Consider the following 23,081-nt stretch of genomic DNA (forward strand, 5'->3'; position numbering starts at 1 on the left):
TGTGTCTGAAGGAAATGTCATCTCGATGACTTCACTCCCTTGTCATTCGCTTTTGAATTCTTGCCAATCTTGATAGTTGATTTCCTCAATCTGTTTTGCTTATTTTTTTAAAAAAACAACAGACTTCAAACTTTTGTTCATTGTATTTTATATAGCAACAGTCCTACGAACCTCTTACCAGACACAACGCCCTTTGCTCTAGACATTTCCAACACAATTCCTGATTACAGCCTAAACTTCAAAAATGCCATGTCTGTGATTTTTCAGTTCATCCAATCAAATGGCTCATACACGCTATTGCTTTGTGCAGCTGGAGATAGTGACATGTTAACAATTTTTTCTTGGTTGGACTCTAGTTTCAGGTTGTATTCCTAAAGATAGAGAAAGCCTTGCTTCTCTAGGTTGATTTGAAGTGCAAAAGTACAAGTTATTTTTAAAAACGCAGTGGCTGCACATCTTGCACATTGTAATCAACTTTATTTTGCGGTGTCTTCTGAAATATTAGACAAAATGCATAAATCAGGTTGTTTGGTGATAGCAGCTGGTTGTAGATTACAGTTTTATAGATTTTCAGCAAGTTTATCCAAATGCAGGCTGGAAGAGTCCAAGTTCAATCCCTAATTTGTGCTGAGTTAGCTCATCCCAATTGTGACCACGTTTTGGGAAAACTAAATTAGCATATTCCCATTGATTGAAAATAAACTATGACTGTTCCTCCATAATTGCTGGCAATATGTACTTTTTAAAATCCATTTAAGGTGTATGGTGTCCCTGACTAGACCAGCATATATTGCCCATCCTGAATTGCCCTTGAGAAATGGTGGTGAGCTGCTGTAGTCCGTATGATTTTGGTACACCCATAGTGCTGTCAGAGAAAGTGTTCCAGGAGTTTGACCCAGCAACAGTGAAGGAACAGTGATACATTTTCAAGTCAGGGTGATGAGTGGCTTGGAGGGGAACTTCCAGGCGTGGTGATCCCATGTCCTTCTAGATGGTAGTGGTCATGGGTGTGCAAGGTGTTGTCTAAGGAGCTTTTGAGTTTTTTTGCAGTGCATCTTGTAAATGGTATCCACTGCTGTTACTGTACATTGGTAGCGAAGGGGTTTGAAGTTTGTAGATTGGCACCCTATCAAGCAGGATGTGGAGTGTTGGAACTGCACTCATCCAGACAGAGTATTCCATCACCTGACTTGTGCCTTGTCGGTTGTGGAGCAGCTTTGGTGAATCAGGCGGTGAGTTACTCACTATAGGAGCATCTGACCTCTTGCAAGTAGAGTATTTATAGGGCTGGTCTGTTTCAGTCTCTGCAGAGCTTTGGGCTCAGATCGACTTTGTCAATGTTTCTCCCACTGCACTGAGATTGAACTAGCTGCATCATGGCTCACTTGTAGATAATGAAGTGGATAGCATAATCCAGTATGACTAACTGGGACTGTAGCCACCAAGTGGAGGAAAGATTGTTTTAATTTTGGTTTTGACTATGCTGACTATTTTGGTGATAGTTTAAAGCTTAATAGGTTATCATTATTTAATAGGAAGAACAAGTCATGGCACGACATAACTGTTATTTTTCACTGGATCAATTGGTGAATCCTTGGGCTAAAGTAAAATATAACTGGAATATTGAATTGAAAATCTTGGAAATGTAAAATTCTACTAGGTGCTGTTCATCAAAAGTGTTTTACATAATCCTAAAAATGGAAGTGAAGATTTGCAAAGGGTGTTGTGGTACTGAGAGCTTTTTGTTTTTAGCTCTTGGGCACTGCTGACTCTTTCTGTTCCTGTAGTATAATTTTATAAAATAGGTATATATTCACATGTGGTTTCAAAAAAATTGGCTCAGTTCCTGTAAATTTGTGTTTAAATTATGCTGAGACCTGGTGCAGTAATCCAGGCTCAACATTCAAATTTGATGCTGCTGAGCTATGTGCAGGTTCCTCCTCCTCCTCCCTTACTGTCACTCTTCTGCCTTGATTTGGGTTTGCTATTTTAAAGATGTGAATTTGTGTGCAAAGGTGTAACATACAGTTGCATTTTTGTTACACATTGCATATTGAAATTTGAGTTGATGGGAGTAAAGGGGAATGGTTTATCTTGTATTAAGTGTCCATGGGGCACTCCTGAGATGTTCCAGTAGAAATGGTTCAGTTATTGTGCATGCCTCTACTCCAGTTGGTAATATGAGGTAGATTTGCCAGTAACTGGAATCTGCACAAGATTCATACACGGTTGAATTAAACCCAATTGCAGAGCAAGCACAGAGTTGCAATTAACATTGCTAATCTGGCTATGAATCTTCCCTCACCACCCATGCCTAGAAATGGTGGGAAGTACTTTGGTTTGCATATCAGCTGCTGACCAATCCTCAAACGGTGGACCTGCTCACAAGTATTCCTTTTCATTTTCAAGTGGTGGCAAGTTTAGTCAGAGGCGGAGAATAAAAAACCTCTCGGAGGAGGTTACTGTCACCTCATTCGAAAGCCACATAATCAAAGCAAAATTGATAGGTTGTCCAGAAAAGAATTCGGCAGCAGATTATTTATCCTGCAAGTGTGCCTTCAGCAATATCCACATAAATGGACATTTTGGTATTTGAATCATTTAAAGAATAGGCAGGTGTAAATTTAAACTTTGCTAATTAGGTTGGCATCTTCCACATTGTTACAGTCAGAGGCAGTAAAGTGCACTGAGTGGGATTGCATCCTGATGTATTGAATGGAACCTGCCAAAGAGATGAAAGTTGATTGTTGGGCACAGGTTTCTCCTGGTCACAAATCATTGGCCAGTGATTTGTGTTTATTGGTCAGTTCAGCCCTTTTCCTCAACATTGTTAACAGATTGGCCACAATATTGCAATTGACCATCTGCATATTCCCAAAATTTAAGCATGCTCGTCCTTTTGCTGAATCTGTTCTGGGATGTAAACGGATTCGTTTGGCAAGAATGCAAATGGACTAATTTCTTACATATGCAAGACATTAGAAAGCTATGAACATTATGGATGCCATAGATTTGTACTTTGAATCTTATGTCATGAAATTGTATGACTGTATACCAATCATCATGTTGCTTGTCGCTCCAGCAACATAGGAGACTTGTAAAAGAAGTGGAGAGTTTCCCTCCCCTGGGTTGTCACTTTTATCCACTACCCCTGTGATCACAGACAGTGATTCCTCAATTTAAAAAATTCTCATCCTTGTTTTTAAGTCCCTCTATGGCTTTGCCCCTCCTTAGTTCTGTAGTTTCTCACAGATCTTCAATTCTGTCTTCCTGCTCATTCCGTGCCTTCTGCTACCAAGGCCCTAAACTCTGAAATTCCTCCCTAAACCTCTGCACCTCTCTCTTCCTTTAAGACATTCCATAATGCCTATTCTTATCTAACATTTGGTGACCTGTCCTAGCATATCACTGGTGCAATGTCGGATTTTCTACAGCCTTCTGGGTTATATATTGAATTAATTAACTTTAGATCATAACCACTGCCTCCATCCTGTTCTGTTTTTGCTGACTTTCTTTCGTTATTCCTTCAAATTTTATGAATTACAACAGCTATCGGTTCAGGTCTAATGTACAGCCTAGAAGTTGGTGGAGGCAGATTCAATCGAGGCATTCAAGAGGGTATTAAATAAATGACTGAAACATTATGCAAAGGTATGGGGGGTAAAAAAGCAGGAGTGGCACCAAGTCATAATGCTCATTTGGAGAGCTGGTACAGACTTGGGCCAAATGGCCTATTGCACTGTAACACTTCCTTTGCGAGCTGTTAACTCTTTATCTCCACAGATGCTGTAATACGTTGTCGTCTTGATATAGAACTTTGTACACTTGTAATAGATATCAAATAACTTAACTTTGCCATTGCTGTGGTCCTAAGTGTGTTATGATATGGCATTTTAATGTATTGAGGCAAGTAGCTTGGCATTTTCGAATTAGTTATAGATCAGAGTTGATGTGCCTCTTGAGATGTCAGCATTATTCAAAACCGGTTTAGGCTGAACATCTTACCTTTTGATTTTGGCCATTTGAAGTATTGAGTTTAGTAACTCCAGGCCAACTCCTCTTGTCAACATCAATTAGAACAGGTAATTTTTAAAACAAATCTAAAGGAAAGCTACCTCTGTACTGGAAATGTTTTCCAAGAAGGTTTATTTCAGCAAGTGAGTTTTATATGTGCATATTTCAGAACTCTCTAATCCATACCTTTTTGAAATTTTGGTTTATGTTGAATGAATTTGATTTATTATTATCACATGTATTAACATACAGTGAAAAGTATTGTTTCTTGTGCGCTATACAGACAAAGCATGCCATTCATAGAGAAGGAAACGAGAGTGCAGAATGTAGTGTTACAGTCAAGCTCTCAACCCTTTCTACTTCGTCCCTGTTGATGTAGACAGGGGCATGTTCTCCTTTACGCTTCCTGAAGTCGATCTCCTTCGTTTTGTTGACATTGAGGGAGAGATTATTGTTGCCGCACCAGTTCTCCAGATTCTCTGTCTCATCATTGTTTGAGATCTGACCCACTACGATGGTGTCGTCAGCAAACTTGAAAATTGAATTGGAGGGCAGTTTGGCCACAGTCATAGGTGTAATAAGGAGTATAGTAGGGGGCTGAGGACACAGCCTTGTGGGGCACCAGTGTTGAAGATGATCGTGGAGGTGTTGCCTATCCTTACTGATTGTGGTCTGTGAATTAGTAAATTTAGGATCCAGTCGCAGAGGGAGGTGCCGAGGCCCAGGCCACAGAATTTGGAGATGAGCTTTGTGGGAATAATGGTGTTGAAGGCTGGGTTGTAGTCAATAAATAAGCTTCTGACATAGGTGTCTTTGTTAACTCGGTGTTCCAGGGTTGAGTGCAGGGCAAGGGAGATGACGTCTGCTGTGGACCTGTTGCGGCGATAGGCAAACTGTAGTGGATCCAGGTAGCCAGGAGACTGGAATTGATTTGTGCCATGACTAGCCTTTCAAAGCACTTCATAATGATGGATGTCAGAGCCACCGGCCGATAGCCATTAAGGCATGCTGCTTGGTTTTTCTTGGGTACTGGGATGATAGTTGTCGGCTTGAACCAGATAGGGACCTCCGATTGTTGTAAAGAGAGGTTGAAGATGAATGCGAATACTCCCAGCTGATCTGCACAGGATCTGTCTGGGTACCCCATACGGGCCAGTTGCTTTCTGTGGGTTGACCTTTTAGAAAGCTGCTCTGACATCTGCAATGGTGACCCCAGATGCAGGTTCATCCAGGGTGGAGGGCATGTTCTCGCTGACCTTGTGCTCAAAACGGGCATAGAATGCATTGAGCTCATCAGGGAGGGATGCGTTGGAGCTGGCGATTTTACATGCCTTCATCTTGTAGCCTGTTATGTCCTGCAGACCTTGCCATAGTCAGCAGGGGTTGGTGTGGCTAGCCTGGGACTCTAGCTTGGTCCGGTACTGTCTTTTGGCATCTTTGATGGATCAGATCAAATCAAATTTGATTTGATAGAATTGGGCAAAAGTGGAGACACAGTTGGTCCCCAGACATCTAGACCAGCTGGGGTCTGAATGGGACAAGATGGCCACTTTCTGCTGTACTGCTGCAATGGTAAAGTGGGCTGCCAGCATGGGGATGCGGTGCAATTTTTAGCCTTATGCAGTCATTGAGAAACTGAAATTGGGTGCAGTGCGCACGGTCAGGATAAAGATACAGAAGTCTGAGATCACGTACCAACCGACTCAAGAACCGCTTCTTCCCTGCTGCCATCTGACTATTGAATGGACCTACCGTATATTAAGCTGATCTTTCTTTGCACTCTATCTATGAACGTATTCTGCACCCTCTCCTTTCCCTTTCCCCTATGTACTGTATGAACGGTATGCTTTGTCTGTATCGTGCACAAGAAACAATACTTCTCACTGTATCTCAATACATGTGACAAATCAAATCAAATTTTGCACTCTAATCTGTTTTGCTGTCCACTGAAACCAGTGGAGCTGGGTCTACAAATGGTGTTCCATGCATCCCTTTGTGTTTCCCACCCAATAAATTGGGTTCACCTTAAACGGACAAAGGGAAAATAATTAAGTGAGTGGCTTGCCATTTGGAAAGCTTATATGAGGCTAAATGACTATAATTACTGAGAATTGTATTATATGTAAATTAAGCCTTAATTTTGAAACTATACACAGTTTTGAAAATGTTCTTGGAGACATCAATATTCTTGGAGATGTCACTAGATTTGTGGGTTTTTTTGGTATTGATGCATCAGAAGAGTCATTCAAACTGGACTGCTGAATAAAGCACAGCAGTTTTCCGATTTATTGAATGGATGAGATGCCTAGACAAAGAAAATTGGTCTGGTTCTTGACACAAGATTTTGGGATACTTTGAATAATTGAAGTAGGGATGGGGTTGAAGAGAAACTATATTCTGTGTCTGTGTAGTAGCTGTAACTGAAATAATTGAATATGGTGGTAACTTCCATTTATAACTTCATCTTCAAATTGATTTTCTTTTAAACCAGGTAGGACAGAATTAGCAAGTCCTTTTCTATTCTACAGAAAATATACTTTGAAATACTTACAATTATTGATAAGTTATCATTGAATATAATTTTCATCCAACCTATGAATCTGATACATGTGTATTGATCAGTTTATGAAAACTGCAATTTGTACTATAACTTGCAATACAACTGTAAAATAAGCATTTCCAAAATTTAACCACGTGGGGTATTTATGATCATTTAAATAATTCTGGTGTGTTGCGGCAATTCTGTTTGAGCTTGTGCAAACTTTCCTATTTTTGAGCAGCACTGCTGGAGGCTTGGCTTAGTTTTTACAGTTGGACATCTGAGGAGAAAGGGAAGAGTTTCACTCTTCTGAACATCCAAATAAACATACGTAAGCAGCAGATTTTCACAGAACATTTTTAAATTGAAAAGTGTAAAATCCCAGTTAAAGCAAAATTTTTATCCCCTATATAATTACATTGAAGTAACACATTGCAGTTGAAGACTGCAACTTAATACATGCTATGATTTTTTTCCCCACTCCCTTTCGAAGTGAATCGAAAGGAAATTCAACAGTAATTGTTTAATCTTTCTAAGTGATGTTTTGTCAGGGTGATTTTTGACGGCTGCAAAGTTATACTGCACAATTGCTGTTGACTTCTTTAATGATAGAAAACTGCTGATCGGATAGTTTGCTTTTTCTTCTGAGGTTTAAAGATGGAAAAGAAAGTTGCCTGGCCTGTGTTTTTTTCAAAGTCGACATCCTACCAATTTTCTAAGAACTGTAATTTGGCACAAAAGCTGTTTTGGCATGAGACTAGTTTATAAAGGTAGCCTTGCACCAGCTGCTGTTGATTTGGCTGCGGTTATATTGCGCTTAAAGGCTAGCTCATGCAGCGTGACCAGTTGCTGTTCTAGCTTAAATGACCCAGCATCTAGTCTGGTTAGCTCTCTCTGATGACTGTATGACGCGCTACAGTAAAAGAATCTGAAGTGGGGTGTGTGTAACACCAGGATGCAACTGACTGTTTGTTTAAGAGCAACCTGACTGGGCAACAGAGTAAATGACTTGGTTAGCCAGTTAAAGACACTGTAAATTCATGATTATGTTGTCGGGTGGCACTTGATACAGAAAATCCAGAAATCCACCTCGAAGGATAAGGGAAACTTAAGAACATCGCTTCATTAAAGTTCCTCTCCACATGAAACGCCAACCTAATTTGGTAATATATTTCCATTTATTTGTCTCTGAATCAAAAATAATATCTTCACCAGGTTTTGGGGGTGGGATGGGAGGAGTTGCCTGCCACTGGATCAAGACTGACATCTGGTATTTAGCAGGAGGGGATGGTGAGGGGAAAGCATGGATACTTAGAGCAGGAGGAGGATCCATATCAGTGCCTCGGTCCCTGAGCTTTTTCAATAGGGCTTGACGTCTAATTTTACACTGTTTTTGGAAAATGCTGGAAATGACCAGCAGAACAGACAGCTTCCAAAAAGAGAAATACCAGCATAAGCTTTGATGTCAGCACTGCAGTGAGTTCAGTGTCCAAGTAAGTATTCCAGTAATGAGTTATGTTTGATGAAAGTAAATGCTGCAGTTTTACTGGAATTACTGAATGCCAGCAATTATATGTACAAGTGTAATATGCATTTCAAATGCCAGGGGCTCCTCCCGCTGTGATGAGGAAATTCTTTTGGCAGTCTCACATCAGCCTTTAGCAAATCTGAAAAGCTGGGAATTGGTTTGAAAATATTAAGCACTTTGGGGATTCTCTTGTTACGGGAAGGCAGGGAAATGGAAAGGAATGGCCAGTTCAAGCTGGCAGGGAACGATTTGTGGGAGCATTGAAAACAGGCTTGATGCTTTCCTTGCCTCAGACAAGTGCAGCCTTAGACACCAAGCCGTCTTGGACACTGAGCTAGATAGAAGAGCTTGATATGAGGCAGCTAAGATCTGAAATAGTCTAACGTGATGCTCATTTGTCATTTTATGCACATCTTTATTAAAAAAGCCCTTTTCTCAGGATTGTATTTAAAATGGTGTAGAGAACCAACCAGGGTAGTTATAAAATGTGCAACTGAACTTGTTCAGCAGAATCAGTAACATTTAAGTTGTAAAGTCTTTTGCTACATAAAACTTGAATCAGTTTTTATTTTATGATCCATTGTTGCTATGGAGCCTTGCTTATTTGAAGCACTACTGGTTTATCTACTTCTTGAGTTAAGAGAGCAGTAGAACTGTACCCAATGTAATAAGAAGTCAGTCCCCATTCACAAAATTATTTTCCTGCAGCAGATATCAAAGTGGATTAAATGAAATGATGCAGCCTGTTTCATTTCTTGTGCAAAACCTAAGAATGCTATGATCTGTATCTTTTTGCTAAGGGTCTTGCAATTTCGGTTTTCATCCAGAATGTGCTAAAACTGTTTTGTGTAGCAGAAGCTGGAATATTCTCTTTCATCCTAATGGACCATTGTAACTAATTCAGTGAAATGTAACCGAAACCATGTTTTTTTTTATCAAAAGGGCTCAATCCAGAATTTGAATATGTACAGTAACAAATGCAGTAATGTAGTGAAACTGTGGAAGGACAACTGTAAAAATCAGATGTACTGCTTACCTATGACTTAATTGCTGACTGGTCAGTAATCCTAAACTGCTGGCTTCACTTTGGTTTCTCCACTCCTCCAAGATTGGAAGTCTGTAATGCAGTATGAGGGTGACGGAATTGCATTTTAGTCCAAAGCTATAAATTCCACTCTTGAAATAAGTTTGTGGACTGCACTGCTGTTGCCTGCTGACCTGGCAGCCAAGTGCATTTGAAGCCACGTGCATGTGTAAGACCCACAAGACAAATTGCTCATTGTGCATGCACACAGGAATTGTGCAATGATATCTTCAGCCAGTAATGTCACAATCCTAGGCTAGCTTCTGGACTAGTTTTGCTTGGCACATGATCTGCTTAGTTGTGTAGCTAAAGTAAGGTTTTTGCTAGCTTTAAAGTGCAGTTGTATTGTTAATATGCGAATCGCCAATACATACTGTTGTTTCATGAAATCAGCAAAGCACACGCTTATCCTCTAAAGATAAATTAGCTGGCAGTGAATGGTTTTACTGGTTGTAATGAGACTAGCAACTAGCTCTAAGATTGGGTCACTCTTGTTTCCGATCTTAAAAAAAACATGGCAGCTTTATGTTCATTTTGCTGCCGGCTAGGGCTGGCCTCCAAAGATCAATATAAAAACAGCTTGTGTAAACATTGAGCACTACTAGCTTAGTTATAGCATGGATCAGGTGCAGAGTAAATCTCCCTGTACTTGTGCCATGACAATTTGAATTAACCTCAACTTTGGAGCTCCCTAATATTTATGGATGTTCCTGTGCCAGTTTTTTTTTTTGTGTTCCTACTTTTAGAAACATGACTTTCTGAGTACGCTTGACACCGTTCCATTAAGTTGCTCTTCTGGAACCCTGTTGCAGACATTCAGTTGTATTGGCCAGAAAGATATTGCAGATAAATTTCTGCACAGAATCACCTAGCAACTAGAATCTGATATGGTAATATATCAGCTTCGTTGTGTAAATTGTTAGTGGGACAAATTGCCAAGAATTAAACTTGGGAATTAGTTAATGACCCATTACTGGACCAAAGTGCAAATTGGAAAAACTAAAGCATTTTTTGAATTTTTTTTGAGAGCTTTATTTATTTCTAATCCGTGATATGGTGGTAAAGTTGTTTTACATTTGTGAAGGTATTGATGGAAGTTAGAAAATGCATTGCAATAATGTCTTGGCATGGTTGTGTTATAGTTAGGGAGCAATATAGATTGAAACAATTTGTCTTCTGTCTCGCGAGTTTGGTTTGATTAATGAAGGAACCTATTAGTTGGGTTGTAGTCTGTGGATGAGTCAGTTGCAGGCATCCTTCTGTTCATTTGGTCAGTGCTCTTGTTCTGAGATGTAACTAAGGTGTTTGGGAATGAATGACACAAGTCAAGTGGGCTTCTAAGAAATGAACTACTTGGCATTTCCAGTTTTTAAGATGGAGGTTCAATATTAATCTCTGATTGAGAGTTGTTCTACAGGGCTGTCAGCCATGTCTGTATTTTAAATTGTGATTATGGCATTCTGGTATCTGGCTTAATCCCAAGTTTGTACAAGAAAATAGCCATTCAAAGCTGACAGAACTGGGAGGGAATGCTTCTGGATGCTCCATGAAAAGAAAGAGGTAGAGAAGCTGCTATTGAAAATTTTTTCTATCAGACAGTTTAAAGATTGTTATTGTAAATTTTCTAAGGTGATATGATGGTCGGGAAAAATTCAGTGACTTTAATATTGATGCCTCAAGGTAAAGATTATGCAAATGGAATGATTTATCAAATAAAACTAAGCATAGTTGGTATCAATTACTAACTGGGGTCAGTTTTTAAAAGTAATAAAATGATTTCATAAGGACAACTGGACTGAAATCTAATTGAGTCAGTTCTTGGGGAAAATATGTCAGCAAGAAGCTTGTGCTCTGTTTCAGTCAAGAACTTTATTTTTGACAGGATACAGCCAAATTTCAAGAATTTTCAATACTTCAATAGATCACATCATGGGAGGTCTGTTAAGTATATAATATACAAAATAACGTACCTTTTTAAAAGAAAAATAGTGAACTCCATAACTTGAATATCTACTCTAGGTAGTGATGACAGAGCTGCCCTTTACTTTCAGGTGGTAACAGAAATGGACTGAAGCTTTTTACTTGGGTTTTCCCACTGGATATGCGTCCAATTTTGAATACTGATTAATGATAAAACGTGCAGTGATTTCAGTGATTCAGGTCGAAAACCCATGGAGGATTAATCCAAGTCGTAATTTCTAATGCAATGGCCTGTAACTTCCCTAGAGTGGCAATCACCGGTGGATTGCTACTCTGTAGGTACTTGCCCTCGTTGAAATTTTAAAGGCCCTTGTCTCGCCTTACCTTTCTCTCTTGGGCTGTTTGAGAGAGGAGCAGCAAATCATGCCCCTAGATGCATCATTGTGGAGTAACTGGAGCACTGGGAGGAAAGACACAGATCCTCTTGGCGCTAGCCACTGTAAAGCAAGTCATCATAGAATCATAGAAACCCTACAGTGCAGAAGGAGGCCATTCGGCCCATCGAGTCTGCACCGACCACAATCCCACCCAGGCCCTACCCGCTATTCAAGTGTTTAAAGGGGGAAGGTAAATGGAATGGTCAGGGAGACCGAAATGGGGGCAGACAATCTAGAGGAGGATGCCAGGGTGGGGGCGAACCAGAAGAGCATGCTGGAGCCAGACTGGAGGGGGGTGGGTGGGGGTGGGTTCCAGTGCAGCGCAGTTGTCCAGGGGAAGTTGGCCCTTCTGGACAATTGTTGGGTAAACCCTTACATGGGAACCCCCTTGAGGGATTCCCCAGTGCATCATTACGCATCAGTACCCCCAAAATGTGACATTGACAAACTGGAGTTATGAGCCAATATTTTTTCTCTAACCGCAACAGGTTTTTTGTTTAAAAAGGATATACGTGTCCTCAGTTCTGCAGAGAAAATGTGCTTGAGGGTTGACATGTCATGTAACCACCTTGTCCACCTACCAGGGATTTAAAAAAAGAAGACACTGTTCGTGCATTCCAAAGGTCACTTGATTAGCGCATAGGAGCAAAGAGTGAGCCTTTCAGCCCATTGAGTCCACTCCAGCATTCAAGTTCGTAGCTGATCATCCACTTCAATGCCTTTTTTCCTGTGCTATCTCCATATCTCTTTTTATCATTTGGTATTGAGAAATTTATCAATCTCTGCTTTAAACATACCCAATGACTGAGCTTTCACAGCCCTCGGGAGGAGAGAATTTGAAAGATTCTGGGGGGGAAAATTTAATGTCTGGTTGCATTGTCTGAGCAATTTGTCTTTATAAAAGCATGCCTTTGAGTACCTTGGGTGATTGACCTGGATGCTTTGCTAATGAGACAGGAGATGAGTTCGCGTTCCTCTAAAGTCACCGTCTTTGGGTTTTGCAGACAGACTGACTCCACTCCAGTGAATTGGAATGTGGAACATTTGCTTTACTCTGAAAATGATAGCAACCAGTGTCTAGGCACATAACCAGGCACATGAGCCTAAACATAAAATTTTAGGTGTTGGTGTCAGTGATTCTCTGCTCTGAAGTCCTCACAAATGGAAATCGGTTAGAAATCATGTAATTTTCCATTTTTATGCTTTTAATCACTGCAAAAACTTTGAACATTTTATGCTGTATTGAATAAGATGCAGCTGGGTTTTTAATGACGTACCAGATCATGATTGCTGAACATCCCCTTTGGCCTTGAAAGATAAATTTGATATTTGTAGAATATCAAATTTCTCATTTGTCGTGAACAGTTTCATACTTTAAAAAAAGTTTAATATTTCATGTCTATGTCCCAATCGTTAAAGAATGAGTGATAAAAATGCTTGTTACTTCCTGATTTGATGTCTGTTGGAATTCTTAAGTGTGTTTGGCTACTTGATGCCAGAATAAAACGAACCTCTGGAAGGTAAAATCCACACCACAAAACTTGCAGGATCTTCCTATGCAGTTTTTTTAACGGCAGTCAGCGGTAAGTGGTATCACTTTGCCACTGACAGCAAATTCAGGGCTGATAACATTTGCGAATGGCAAGTAAATGCCATGTGATTGTAACATGATTGAGGAATATATCTAAGCAGAGTTGGCAGACCTAGTACTTGAGAGTTTTTGAATGTTGAGTCATTTGAGCTCTAGCTGATGCCAGTAAGTCCAGTGTAACTGTAATATAGTGGACCGTGGTGTTTATTTCATAACCATGTCTGGCAATTCTTGTTTTCCTTCATCCAGTAGCATACGGATTTAAATTTATACTGAGGGAGCCAGTCTTGGCATGGCTTTTTGGAATGTCAAAATCTGTACAGGAGTTAGTTTCCAGCCAAGCATACCATCAGTTATGGATTTAATTTTTAGGTGTTACATATTAGAAACCACTTTTCAAGGTTTCTTATTTTTTGTTGTTCTGATAGCTATTGCCAATGTCTGATTTTCTCTCTCCACCCCACAGTAAACTGACTCATGGCTATTTCTGAAATGTTCTTGCTTCTGGAGTATGTTTCTATGATATCCGAGTATCCCTCTTTTACTCCGTTCATAGTATGGCATTTTGTCTATTTGGAAGCTGATATTTTTGTGGAACATCATCTGGGTGCATTGTTGCCCAGTTTGCTCTTTGAGATGTGGCAGCTCAATACACAAGATACACGTGTGCAAAGTTACTCCAAGGTCTTGAGTTCAAATCAGCTCAATGTGCAGTGTGTAATGTATCATAAGTATGTCATTGACTATCTTTTTTTTTCAATCTCCGTAGACTGACAACCTTTAAAAAGAAATTTGAAATTCCAGCTAATAGCTGAAAGGGTGACACCGCAAGATTTTACATCTTTAAGACTTTTAATTTAATAAAAGACATGAAGCGTTGTTGACACTTTTTTTGTCAGCAGCTTGTGCTTTAAACTACAGAACAGCTTTTTGATTTAGCTCCCAAGGGCTTGCTTCAATCTTTTCCTTTCCCAGCCTGGTAACTTCTAACTCCAGAACTGTGTTTCACAGTTTTCGTACATCTTCCCTTTCATGCAAGCTAGGTGAATCTTCCAGCTGTATTTTAACTTGTCACTAATTTGGTTTTTACAGTCCAACACAAGCTTCCCACCCACGTGTGTGGTAAACCCTTGAGACTTTTGGCCTCTAACTGCTCTCTCTCTCCCAGCCTCTGACAGACTGACATCTCTACATTTTCAGGGATATTGTAGAAACCCTTCCCCTCTCTGTACGTTTCCATGGCAAAGTGGATCACATGGACCCTGCATTCAGGTAGAATTGTGATCTTGAAAGTAAATTGATGGATTAATTCTGTTTACAAACAGAATTCTCAAAACATTTTGGGGACTTTAGAGACTGCTGTTCTATGCACTGTTAGCAAGCAGGCTGCTGCCATTGTCTCCCAAGTGTAAACACCTTGTACCTTCTTCCCAGTAACATAATCTGGGGCCCCTTTAATGTCTATTAATCAAACCTCCTGGGTTTTCTGTCAGGCAAACACAGGCCACATGACCCCCTTCATTTTGCAACAAGTTAAAGACAGAGTCTCCCGGGTAAGGCAAGAAAGCAGGTCCCAAATCCACCCCACCACAAATCTAATCCATAACTGCAGTCCGGCCAGTTGAGTCAAACCGCCCCCCTCATCCAAAGGAGTTCAAGTTTCATTGTTACATGTTGTATTCCAGGCCTACAAATGCTGATGGGACAAGCTCCAATTTTCCTTCCGTCTCGTGGCTAACTCGCAGTCTCTCCTGCTCTTACCATCTGCCACTAGTGTATTTTTGAAGGATTTACAAGTTGATACTTAACTGGCCGCATTATCAACATTCCTACTGTGGCTATCCAGTCCTGGAGTGCAACTTGAACCTGGAGCTTCTGACTCAGAGACAGGGACATTATCCACTGTGCCACAAGGGCAACCTTCCTGTCAACCCACAACAATTTTTAAACTTCATGACTGACAAAATTCTGGACAGTGTTACAATGTTGAGTAGGCCAGGACTGGCAAAATTACATTGCTGTTCTTTGAAGATGGGCAGAGCTCAACTTGCTTTGGTACTTAGACCAGAAATTGTGTCCATTTTGTGACAGTTGCAGTTCTTTTAGATACCAAGGAAATTCCCCTCTGTTTGGAACCAGTACTGAGGTAGTTACCATGTTCCCCCGGTGATCTTGCCATCGGAGGTAATACTGAGTAAATGCAATACTTCAGCCGAAGATCAATATAGGTGCTTTCATCCTCCTGCAGCCAATAAAGGTTAAACTGCCAAGGAGGACCAACCTTTCTCCACAACTTTGGTACCTGCTGCAGGTCTAGCTATAACAACAACTTTTAACATAGTTAAAACATCCTAAGGTGTTTCACAGGAGTATTATGAACCAAAATATGACACTGAACCACATTAGATATTCTGTCAGATCATAAAACCACAGGACTGTTACAGTGCAGAAGGAGGTCATTTGGCCCATCGTGTCTGCAAATGAGCATCATGACTTGGTGTTTTTCCCCTTACCCCTGCTATTCAAGTAATCATCTAATGCCGTTTGAATGCCTTGATTGAACCTGCCTCCACATTTCCAGGCAGCGCATTCTCGCATCACGTTTGTTTCTTTTGCAAATCACTTTAAATCTGTACCCTCTCGTTATTGATCGTTATATGAACAGGAACAATTTTTCCCCATCTGTCCAGCCCCTCATGATTTTGAAATCTCTTAGCCCTCTTTCCAAGGAAGACAGTCCCAACTCTACAATCTATCCACGTAACTAAAGTTTCTCATCCATGGAACCATTCTTGTCAAGCTCTTCTGCACTCTATGAATGATGTGAATGCATTGGATATAATGTGGTGCCTAGAATTATACACTAGACTCTAACTGAGGTTTGGTTAAAGAACTAGCTTTTAAGGAGTGTCTTAAAAGGAAGGGGGGTGTAGAGGATATTCCACCAAAACGACTGAACATGGAGCCACTGATAGTGCAGTAGCTAAAATTGAGGATGCATTAGAGGAGCGCAGGTATCATGGAGATTACAGAGAAAGGAAGGTATCATGGAACTATTTGAAAACCGGGGTGAACATTTTAAAATTGACCAGGCTTGATTGGCAACCAGTGTAGGTCAGGGAGTGCACCTAGGAGTGATGGGAACAGGAATTTACTTTCCGGTTAAGACATGGAATAGCAGAGTTTCAGATGACGGAAAGATTTCTATTCAGAAATAAGTGGGTGTACACAGAGGCCAGTTCTACAGCTTTTGCATTTTTTGTTTGGTGAGAGAATCAAGTCCAAAGGTAATGACCATGAGAGTTTCAGCAGCTGATGTGCTGAGGCAATGATTAAGTTAGACCCTGTATTGGAGATGGAAATGGGCAGTATTAGTGATGGCGTGAATGAAGTCAGGAGCTCATCATGGGAAGGAATTTGACACCACGTTTGCTTAACCTCAAGACTGCTGTCGGGTAGAGGGATAGAATTTACAAAAAGGACCAAAAACGGTGGTTTCAGTCTTCCTAGCATTTAATTGGAGACCATTCTGATCGTATAGTACTAGATGACAGATGAGTCGTTTAATTTAACAGCTGGAGTTGAGAGGACTGGTGAAGTGTACATGTGAAAACTAACACTATGCTTTCAGATGATGCTGCAAAGGGATAGCATTTAGATTCTTGGAACACACCAGAGATTATGGTGCAGGAAAAGGAATTATTGCAAGTGCTTCTCTAGAGCTGTGAGAACAGTTCCATGCAGCCATTGGAGAGGCGTAGGAGGGGCATGGTGTGGTCAGCCATATCAAAGGCTGTAGAAAGGTTAAGAAGGATATGAAGAGAAAGTGTTCACCTTTTTGTCACAGTTGCATAGGATATCATTTCTAACTTTTAAGAACTGTTCCATTACTGCAGCAGGGACTGAAACCTACTCGAAGGGTTTCAAACATTGAGTCCCTGGAAAGATTGGAACTGATTTGGGAGGTGACAGCATGTTCAAAGAATAAAAACAAAGTGCTGGCAAACCTCAGCAGATCTGATATCTTTGGAGAGTGAATGAGTTAACTGTTTCAAGTCCAATGTGAAGAGCCGTATTGGACGCAGCAGTAACTCTGTTTCTCTCTCCACAGATGCTGCCTGAGTTTTTCCAGCAGTTTTTGTTTTTTGCTCTGGTCTCCAGCATCTGCAGTATTTTGCTTTTATTATGTTCAAGGACTTTGGAAAGAAGAGACACATTGGGGAAAGTTCAGTAATGAGTCAAGGTTGGGCCTTTTGAGGAGATGGTGATGATGGAGGCAGATATTAAAATCGAAAGGCCCTGCAGGAGATGGTATACACTGCATGAGCGAAGAACAAGTTGCTCCTCCAGGCTACTGATATCTGTTCACATGGATCGCCCATGTTGCTCTGGCACTGGAAGATTGCTAACTTCTGCAAAAACACATTTGGAGAACATTACAGATGAAAAGAAAATTCTTAAGGTTATTTGAGCAATTGCACAATTAACTTCAGATTGTTCCTTGCTGTAAGATTGAAAGAAAGTGTACTAATAGTTAGACATTGTACATAGCGAGTAAATTAGATGTGCTTCAAATTCTTTTCTAACCAAGGGTCACCAGTAATAACTATTAGGGTTTTAATTTCTGTAAACCAGTTGCAACCAGAATTAGCAGCCTATGTGTCATAGTCACTGATTCCTGGTAAAAATGATCCACCCAGTATTAATTGATTCCCCCCCCCTCTCTCTCTCTCTCTCTCTCTCACTTCTCCCTGCTCTCTCTCTCTTTCCGCGCGCACGTTCCTGGAAGCAGTCGTATTCTGGAGTATGAGGTCACATTTATCTGTACTTAATATTTGGTTAGGAGGGTTTTCATATGGGTTAGGGGAGGGGGCAGGAAGTGCCACAATCTGCAAAAGGAGCAAGTTTTGCCAATTTTAACTTTTGGTGTTTTCTTTGAAATTATAGTGATTTATTTTCAGAGCTTCTATGTGACTTTCCTCAGTACTTGGGTTTCATATGAGAATCCTGCTTCATTGATTTTTGTTTAACCTGTAGGTTTGGACGAAAGAACAGGCCCTGGCCCATGGGCAGGAGGCACACAGAGCAGTAGTCCATCAACATATGAACAAGCAAGGGTAAGAATGGTTATTTCCCTTCCTAAATGGCTTTCTTCAACCTTCGTTGATTTGAATCACCTTTTCCATTTCCCCTCAAAAAAAAGGTTAAGCAGGGTAAGTTTCATGTATACATTAAATGATGATTTCCCACAAAATGTTCCTTTTTATGTTGACCAAATCCCAGGCATTTTTAGGGTATATTTTACACTGCAATGATGGCAACTGTATTAAATTGTTTGATTTCATCCTGCTGCTTAATTTACTACTGTAGTGCAGGAGTGGGAGCCCAAATCAACATAACAGAATGAGTCTTCAAACCACATTGGGCCTGGAGCTCAACAATATAGCCAGTTCACACTGACACTACCATTGTAGTGTAAATAGGTCTAAAGTCAGCTCTGGTAGTTCTAATTTTCTCTAAATGTTTCGCTGGTAAATTAGGTTCGAACTAAGTAACTTTCCCAAAATCTGCATTTTAAAAAAAAAACGATTTTCTACACACTGGTTACTTATTGACTTGGTTCTAACTCAAACTCACAAGCAGACTCAAGCTCTAATTGGCAGGAATCCATGCTAATTGTTCATTACTGCCATTAGTAGACTGAAGATTCTTAGTCATTTTAAGGGTTTATGGAAAGTCTGCTCTACCTTGATGATGATTGCTGGTAAAGAGGGCTTCAGTTCTCTTTGTTTCCTTTACCCATCCTGGAAAGGTGGGTGTTAGGATAAGCCGAGGGCTATAATATGAGAAGTGTGGCCAGCGTTCAAGAGCTTGAAAACTTATTTGAGATGTCACATTTTGAAAAATATAGATAGTCAGTCTCTCTCTCTCTCTCTCGTCAAATACTGGGCAAGCCTAACTAGATAGAATGTAGAGTGTGACAATGGATATCTGTAAAATTAGTGGCCTGAACTGTGTATCAGTCTATTTCATACAGATGAATTCCTAGCTGACTCAGATGAAGTGTAGTGCTGCTTATTAAGTTTGTTTTTCCAATTTCCGCACCTGGACTTCACTCCGAGCCCAGAATTCATTCAGTGTTGCCATTTCTGTTTTTTTTAAGTTCCTTGCAGCCAAGTCTAGCCTGACCTCACTCGTTGTCCATATAAATGCATGCAGCCTCCAACAGGTGTCACTGGAAAGTAATGAGAGCCAGGGTTCCACAGCTTAATTCCACCCTCAGCTGAGCAATGTTGAGGAAAACCGTTTGACCTCTGCCATGGTCACCTTACTCACCAGACCCCCAGTTGAGCCTTTATTCATCTGACTTGCTGATCAAACTCTGTTAGCATTGCCTTTACCATCCAAATCATTTGTAGCATGACTTTTTAATGGAACAAGGAAGGTTAAAATGTACCAGGATTCCAGTTCTAAAATTTTGAGTATGTAATTACTGGTGTGTGTGGCATTCGATGCTGCCAGGATTGAGCATGGCTTTGATGCGAACCATTGGCTCGCTGACCTGCTCACTGTGAGCTCGTGTATTGAATGGTCACTTAAATGAGTTACTGGAGAGTAATCAAAGTCCATGGAAGAAGTTAATATCACATGAGCTGGGGAGTGTGTCGAATAGAAGCAGGGACCATCGTCCAGCCATGTCTATCAAATCTGATGTGGAGTTGCCGGCGTTGGACTGGGGTAGGCACAGTAAGACGTCTCACAACACTAGGTTAAAGTCCCAACAGGTTTATTTGGTAGCACAAGCTTTCAGAGCGCTGCTCCTCCTTCACCTGAAGAAGGAGCAACGCTCCGAAAGCTTGTGCTACCAAATAAACTTGTTGGACTTTAACCTAGTGTTGTGAAACTTTTTACTGTATCAAATCTGAGGCATATTCTGGATTAATTTTGTAGTCTGTGTGCAGTAGTTTCTGTATATTAATTGCCTGTTAAACTAACCAGACAATCAAATCTGGTAATTATCAATGTAAGTAATCTTTTAACAATGTAGTTATTATCTGCCTTTCGATCAATCGTTCACTTACTGGGCATGAAGTCTGGAGTCTCATTACTTCAGGTTTTAAACGGTTATTGTAATTTCAATTTTGATTTTTTTTCTGTCGGAATCTAGTTTTTCTTTCACCCTTTCTCTGTACCTAGTTTGACATGCATTAACTAATCTTCCTCCTCCTGTTTATTTCTCCATCCTTAAAACTCTTTGGCTGAGCGCATACATTATTTGTCCCACTGTTCACCAGGACCCAGAAGCCCAGTTACACTCACTGCATTGTTATCAGCTTGCAGTTGCAGCAGCCTTTTGCACAAAAATTGTATGTGCACAAGGAAGTTTAAAGGAAGGGGCCATGCTCAGAGATGTCCCTGCTGCAGTAAAAGTTGGCCACGTCATTGGTCTTCTGTTGGGCTCTCTTCCATACTCGGAATTTTTAGCATTCAATTTTGGATTAAAATGAGGTGCAGCAGGATTTGTTTTATAATAATTAAATAGATTCATGCAATTTAAGTTCTGAATTGCTTCAATATATCACTTGTTTACAAAAGGTGAGATTGTTGCCTGGATTTATATTGCAGGCAAAAGCTTAAAGTCTAAATTTTTTTTAACCCACTGTACTAATCCAAGCAAATATTTAGATAGTTCACACCTGACTTCAGATGTGAACCAGCTTCATACTTCCCTTGAGTATTTAAAGTCAAGATTTTTAATAGTTTTTCTCTCCTTGAACCTTTACCAGAATTGCTGAAATTCATTGTCCTGATGATGGTTGAATCTTAATACAAGCCAATGCTGGGATTCTAAAAACAGCAGCTTAGCAAAATATAGTGGTTGGTATTACAGGAGGCTGGCATTGTTGGTGGTTCTTGGATCCCAACAGATTTTTTTCTTTGTATGCTAATATTTAAGTCTTAAAATTTCTGCTTCAAAACTTACTGGCTCTGCTATATGTTGCCTAACTGTTTTCATCTTTTTTACAGGGCTATGGTGAAGGTTCCCACTACGGTGACCATGTATCCAACAGAGAGTTGCCATCACATGATGGCATATCATCACCGTCCTTCATAAACCCTGGTCTTGTTGGTGAGTAGAAATGAATTATTTTGAATTGCTGAATCTTCTGGCAGGGTTAATCTCTCGGACATAGCCTTACTGCTTTTGATTTTTCCTCAAATGTGAGCATTGCAATTGCATTCAGAATCAGGAAATATTTCAGAAACTGCTTTTCTCAGTGGCAGGTGGCTGGGCGTAGCATTGTTAAAAGGTTGTCTGAATAAATCTTTCCCAACTAAAAGACATAGGCCAAGATTTTCCGCTCCCATTTGCATTGGGTATGTTTGGCAGCAAGAGCAGAAAATACTGAGAAGGCCAAAATCACATTGCCTGTCAACGTAAAAACTGGAAGTGGTTCCCACCCCTTCAGTCAGTGGCAGACCACGGTTCCCACTGTTCAATGACAGGAACCTCATTTTAATACATTTGCGTGTTATTATCAGGCCCATATACTAGAATCATACCCCCATGTTAATAAAAGGGACAAGAACGGCATGATGCTCAACATCTCAAAAGTCGGGCACCTGGCAAATAGGACTCGAGGGGAGTTTGAAGGTGAGCACAGTGCAGGTGTCAGGGGATGGAGAAGAGAGGGTCATGTCAAGGGTGCACTTTAAATCCTACACTATATGGCATAAAGAATCACCATTACCATTGGCGAGCTCCACACTGATTTTTCCTGCCTGACATCGGACTTTGTCAGTATTGGATAAAATCTCGCCCCATAGTGAAGTTTAGTCTAAATTAGCTGCTTATAGATATACTGGGAATAATTTTTTCTACTTTCACCCTTCAAATTACTAACATACTCTTATCCTATGTAAGTATGAAGGAATTTGTTGTGATCCCTGCTATGTAACCTGCTTGAATACAGGATTTCTAATTGAATTAAGTTGTATATGTGTTACATATATAGATATTCATAGGTTTGCATGTTAATTCCTTCAGATGGGTCCAGTGCTATAAGAGCAACCCAAGGGCAGAAGTCTGTACTACATTTATTCGCTAATTTGGATCACCTATTAACTATCTCCTGATTATCTGTTTCTTTATATTAGGAAGTTTACCTGATTCTATCTGGGGAGTGTTTAACGTCCTTGTCGTAATTAAAGTTTATTTATCAGTGTCACAAGTCGGCTTACATTAACACTGCAATGAAGTTACTGTGAAAATCCCCTGGTCGCCACACTGGCGTCTGTTTGGGTACACTGAGGGAGAATTTAGCATGGCCAGTGCACCTGACCAGCATGTCTTTTGGACTGTGGGAGGAAACTGGAGCTCCTGTAGGAAACCCATGCAGACATGGGGAGAACACAGACAGTGACCCAAGCTGGCAATTGAACCCAGATCCCTGGCGGTGTAAGGCAGCAATGCTAACTACTGTGCCGATTACTTTCTGTAGTTTTTTTGTTCCAAAAATGGGCAGGTCTTAAAATCTAGGTTTGGGGTGGGGAAATTTTATGGCAACACATTGCTGAAGAACATCAATGACTTATGGGATAGTAAGACCGTAGACGGTTTAGAGAAAACTTGGTAGGCTCTGTAGGTTGGTGAAATTTTTTTTTAGGCCAGGATTGAAGGGGTGCGTGCAGTCAAAAAATACTGACAGAATTCTGGCTGACTTATAGTTAGTGAATTGTAGAAATTGGGAAGGTAACAGAGAGCAGTGGAGAACCACACCTGTTGGGTGATTTAAGAACCTGGAGTGGGTTTTTGGGGAGGAGGGAGTAGCAGTGATATTTCAAAGATGACAAGAAGAAATTGCGTTGACTGATTAGATGTGAACAAAGAAAGCTGAGCTCAAGATCCATAATTTGTCAAAGTTGGACATCTCTAGGTTAAACCCAAGGTAACCTGAAAACAGGTT

The 23,081-nt window shown here is 40.5% G+C and overlaps 1 protein-coding gene across 16 annotated transcripts in view; it reads left to right on the forward strand.

Annotated features, from left to right (window-relative positions):
- The window catches only part of LOC144479547 (transcription factor E2-alpha-like), a 126,645-nt gene that overhangs the window by 21,670 nt on the left and 81,894 nt on the right, over window positions 1-23,081 (forward strand). For all 16 annotated transcript variants that reach the window (XM_078198385.1, XM_078198373.1, XM_078198375.1 and 13 more), the window contains exons 4-5: window positions 18,151-18,230; window positions 21,142-21,244. In XM_078198385.1, coding sequence (XP_078054511.1) covers window positions 18,151-18,230; window positions 21,142-21,244 — 183 coding nt within the window. The remainder of the gene's footprint in view (window positions 1-18,150; window positions 18,231-21,141; window positions 21,245-23,081) is intronic.

This window comes from Mustelus asterias, chromosome 26 (assembly GCF_964213995.1).
Source record: "Mustelus asterias chromosome 26, sMusAst1.hap1.1, whole genome shotgun sequence".
Lineage (NCBI taxonomy): Eukaryota > Metazoa > Chordata > Chondrichthyes > Carcharhiniformes > Triakidae > Mustelus > Mustelus asterias.